This window comes from Nestor notabilis, unplaced genomic scaffold, assembly GCF_000696875.1.
Source record: "Nestor notabilis isolate BGI_N333 unplaced genomic scaffold, ASM69687v1 scaffold34105, whole genome shotgun sequence".
In the NCBI taxonomy this organism is placed as follows: Eukaryota; Metazoa; Chordata; class Aves; order Psittaciformes; family Psittacidae; genus Nestor; species Nestor notabilis.
In genome coordinates, this window is record NW_009928482.1 from 1,063 (window position 1) to 5,504 (window position 4,442).

The 4,442-nt window shown below is 42.7% G+C and overlaps 1 protein-coding gene across 1 annotated transcript; it reads right to left on the bottom strand.

The window, feature by feature from the left end:
* Positions 1–491: 491 nt before the first annotated feature.
* MYCBP (MYC binding protein) lies at positions 492–4,244 on the bottom strand (the record flags this gene model as incomplete). Its single annotated transcript, XM_010014519.1, has 3 exons — positions 492–536; positions 2,737–2,866; positions 4,196–4,244. Coding segments are annotated over 3 exons (224 nt in total), but the record flags the coding sequence as incomplete, so codon positions are not given.
* Between the last annotated feature and the right edge of the window lie 198 nt (positions 4,245–4,442).

Consider the following 4,442-nt stretch of genomic DNA (forward strand, 5'->3'; position numbering starts at 1 on the left):
AACACTGTGCTATATCCACCGCTTAGCACAAGTCCACTCACTCCTTTCATGCCGCTCTGAGTAGGTAGGTAGTTACGCTATCACCCTCAGTGCTGAGCACCAACTTGGAACATACCTTGGAGGTCCTGCTTTAGTTCACAGCTGGTCCATCTGTGCCATGTCATCTCCTCCAGTTAAAAGAAAACCAAAGAGAGATCAGCAGTTTAGCAGGACCATTGACCACGAAGCAGAGTTTACACAAAGCTGGCAGGCTCAGTTACCTACACATTCATCACAACTATCACCCTTCCTGAAGCACAGAAAGCAAGAAAGTTGGCCAGTTTGCTTAAACTCATCTGCTGCTGCAGCTGCACGCTCACAATACTGCATCTTTTCCTTCTTTAAGATTATGAGGTAACAAAGTAGACACGCAGAGTTCACACACAAATAAAAAAGACTACAGTTCTCAGGAAGCCCTTTATTAAGTCAAGGTATTAAAGGAGGAACTACTGCTATTCACCAGGCATCTCTTCTTCAGGTGGTTCATACTGAGCCAGCTGTGGATTTAAAGAGAGGAGTTTAGTTAGCTGCAACATTTCAGAGACACTTTCTACATTCAGAAACGTAGGAATACATCTGCTCTGGAAGTGCTCCATTTACTTTGGGTATTTTAGTCCATCGCTGATATTTATACAAGTCAGGCAACAAAGTATCCCGGTCCCTCAAAACATCAGCCTGCCACATTGTATAGTCATGGAGTTACAGCAAGGGGGGTTTAAATACACTTCCAAGCATCTAGGTCTTGTTCTTCATTCCTCCCCCTTCCTCATTCTAGGTCTCATTAAGTACTTTTCATCTCAAATAGCAGCTGATGATGATCAGTGCCCTGTAAGCTTTGATTTCACTGAAACGATCACTCACAGCAGCAGAACCCAAACTAACATTTCCTGTCATCATTCCAGCTTTCACTGTGCTTTCTGGAGACTACGGCCAGGGAACTATGCGCCTTTACTTGTGAAGTTATTCCCACACAAATATATGGAGGTGTTTACTTAACCTCAGTTACACTAAAGATAAACTCAAGCTTCAAAACCAGTTTGAGCATTAGGACTGAATCTCAGTCCAGTTTCCTCACTGAAGATTCTTCCCCTCTCCTGCAAATTGTGGAGCAGGTAAAATTAAACAAAGTACATAAAAAAAATTCAAATAGCCCCCTGTTCCTCATGGCAACTCTTACAACAATCCCTCTGCCCCCAGCAAGAACTGATAAAATAGATTTAACCACAGAAGATGGCCAGTGCACAATCCAAAGTCAATTTTCCTTTCCACAAAGGAAACTATTGACTTCCTGCCCCCACCCCATCTAGATAACTGGCATTCTTGACCGATAAATGTTAGGAAAAGCACAGATCTGCACAGACCACCACCACCTATTTGGACACAATTCAAATTACCACTAAATGCACAGTTAAAGGCATGTATTTAGTGCTAGAGGTCTGCTAAACAGTAGTGTTCTCCCCACATTCTGTCCTTGGGGACTTCTACAGCAGGTCACAATGACAGGCAGAAGATGGTAGGGGAAAGAAAGGGAAAACCAAACACAAATACTGGAGAACACAAACAGTAAGAGTTATCATTTGAAGGCTGAAGAATGTGAAAGCACAAATAAACCCATGGTTATGGAAAGAGACTTTCCTGGACCAAGTTTTGACTTTGTTAAAAGATTTCTTTAACCAACGACCCAGGTTACTCTGCTTTCATGTGACTACTTACTATGGCTTGCTTTAAGTCAGCTACACCAAGTGAACTGCTGGTCTATTGCTACTCCCCCTAAAATTCTGCTCTTTGCCATATTTCCTAGTAAGAAATAACAAACGTGGCTGTAAGGACTCACTGTGGGTAACAGGAGGAGAATTACACAGAGACAGCAAGAGGGCACTCCAGATGAGAAAAACAAAGAGGTAATGCCCAACATTCCCTTCTCCCACAACTGAAGTCCCTAAACATAGGGATGTTTACATGCAAGAGCCATCCTCTGCCAACAAATGCATGGAAACCTGTAGCAGCACATAAGCTACTAGCTTAAGGTTCTCAAAGGTCTCCTTCAGTGTTGTTAGGTTTACAGTCAGTGCCCTCTCCCAAGGGGCAGTTGTTTATTCCTCAGAGCCTTTCCAGCCAGCCTGGAGACCCATTACAGAAGGGCTCTGCCTTAGTTAACAATTGAGAGCCAGTGTAGTTGCAGCCAGAGGAACAGCAGGTTGGTTTAGCTGAAAAGTGGAAGTGAGTGTTCCACATGGATACAAGTGCCTCCACCAGTGACACCCTGCCACGTGCAAGTCTGTGCCAGGCCATGCAAACCAACATGGAACATTCCTCCTTCAGTTTGCCTTTTGAAAGCCTTTATGATAGATACATTAGGTTCTTTCTCAAAACATTTGTCTGATATTATGTAGCTCATGCTTCCCACAGCTTAAACACATCCACACAGGACTGAACAAAGACATGGGATTAGCCTTAATACACACTCCCACCAAGTAATAAAATCCCTAGTTTTGCAGTACTGTTCTATGTTAGAGAATATAAGAAGTATCCCATCAAAAATAATCTTTACCACAATGAATTTATCAACATTCCTCAGCCTACACAATGCAACAACACTCATCAGTTGCTCTAATAGAAGACAGACAGTAGAAGTTTTAAAGTACTCTTCTCGTGGTGTGATGTGGAACTACTGAGGGACACCAAGTAGATTTGTACCTTGGCTTTCAGGTTTTTATTTTCTTCCAACACAGCTTCATATTTCTCTTTCATCTCTGCCACTTCCAAGCGAAGTGCCTCTATTTCTGGATTCTCAGGAGCTAAAGCTCCCAGATGATGCTTCAGAAAGCTGATATTTAGATGTTAAGTATTTCTTCAGTTAAATAACATAACCACATTTTAATACTTAGGAAGTTAGTGCTGCAATACCCATGACCAGAATTGCACTAAAACACTGGAAGTTACTACAGTGGTTTTCATCCTACAGGATGAAGTTGCAAAAATAAGAAAGTTTGTCAAGTCCATTAGTATTATTCCTTAAAGAAGGGAAAAAGAAAACAAGACATCAGCATACACAGGACAAATTCTCATGTTTTACTGCACTGGCCTCTTCTTTTCCTCTCTGAAATGGAGAAGTTTTGAAGAGTTAAAAAGGAATACCAAAACCCAAAAGCAATAGCCAAAAAGGGCAGCTGCTTAAAAACAGCAAGAAACCAAAGATGTTATTTTTTTCCCCCTCTTGCATTAATTAAAAAACAAATCAGCAGCCAACTTCAGAAGCCACAGATCCTGTGGTTGCTCAAATCTAATGCTGCAGGTCTAAGACATTCTGTAATGGTCTTATCCTGGGTTCAGCTGTAGCTGTTGTTTTTCTCCTTCTTAGTAGCTGGTGCAGTGCTGTGGTTTTGACTTTAGTCTGAGAACAACGCTGATAACACACCAATAGTTTTTGTTGTTGCTAAGTATTGTTTACTGTGATCAAGGACTTTTCAGTCTCATGCTCTGCCAGTGAGGAGGGGCACGGGAAGCCAGGAGGAAGCAGGGACAAGGCACCTGACCCAAACTGGCCAAAGGGGTATTCCATAGCACAGCACATCATGCCCAGTATATAAACTGGGGGGAGTCACCTGGAAGGCCCAGATCACTGCTCAGACTGGGCTGGGTATCAGTCAGTGGGTGCTGAGCAATCACATTGTGCATCACTTGTGTTCATTGTTTTCTTTTCCTTTTCCCCTTTTAGTTTTATATTCTCTCCCCTTGTTACTTCCCTTCTCATTATTATTGGTGGTAGCAGCAGTGGTTTTGTATTATGCCTTAGTTATTGGACTGCTCTTATCTCAACCCGTGGGATTTACATTCTTTCCATTCTCCTCCTCATCCCTCTGGGAGCAGGGGGGAGGAAGTGGGGGGAAATGAGTGAGCGGCTGTGCTTAAACCACAACAGGTCTCTAACTTATCTTTATAGTTGCTGACACAGTGATAGACACACTTCTCTTGCATCCTGTCAGACTTCCCGTTAGCTTGGAAGAATGCAGTTAGCAGCTACAATGCAGCCAGAAAAGCCACGTTCCCATGTAAGTCTCTAAAGGAGCCTCTCCAGCTCACCTATGGGTCAGAAGCGGTACCGCTGTTTGGTCTGAAGTCTCTATGAACAGTTAGCAGAAGAGAAAAAGGATACTCCAGTGCACTATTTGGTTTCTCTGGCTCTTCATATAAGGCTACCAACACTGCAAATAGAAAATATTCAACAATTGCAACAACTCCATGCAATTCTAAGTTTTTAAGCCATGTACCAACAGGCAGAAGGCACACAAGCTGCAATGCCACATTCACAGCATGTTGTCCTAAGCAGCAAGATTTTCACCTATATACTTTGATATAAATAGATCTGCTGTATAGGAGGGAACAAAGCATCCCACCCAGCA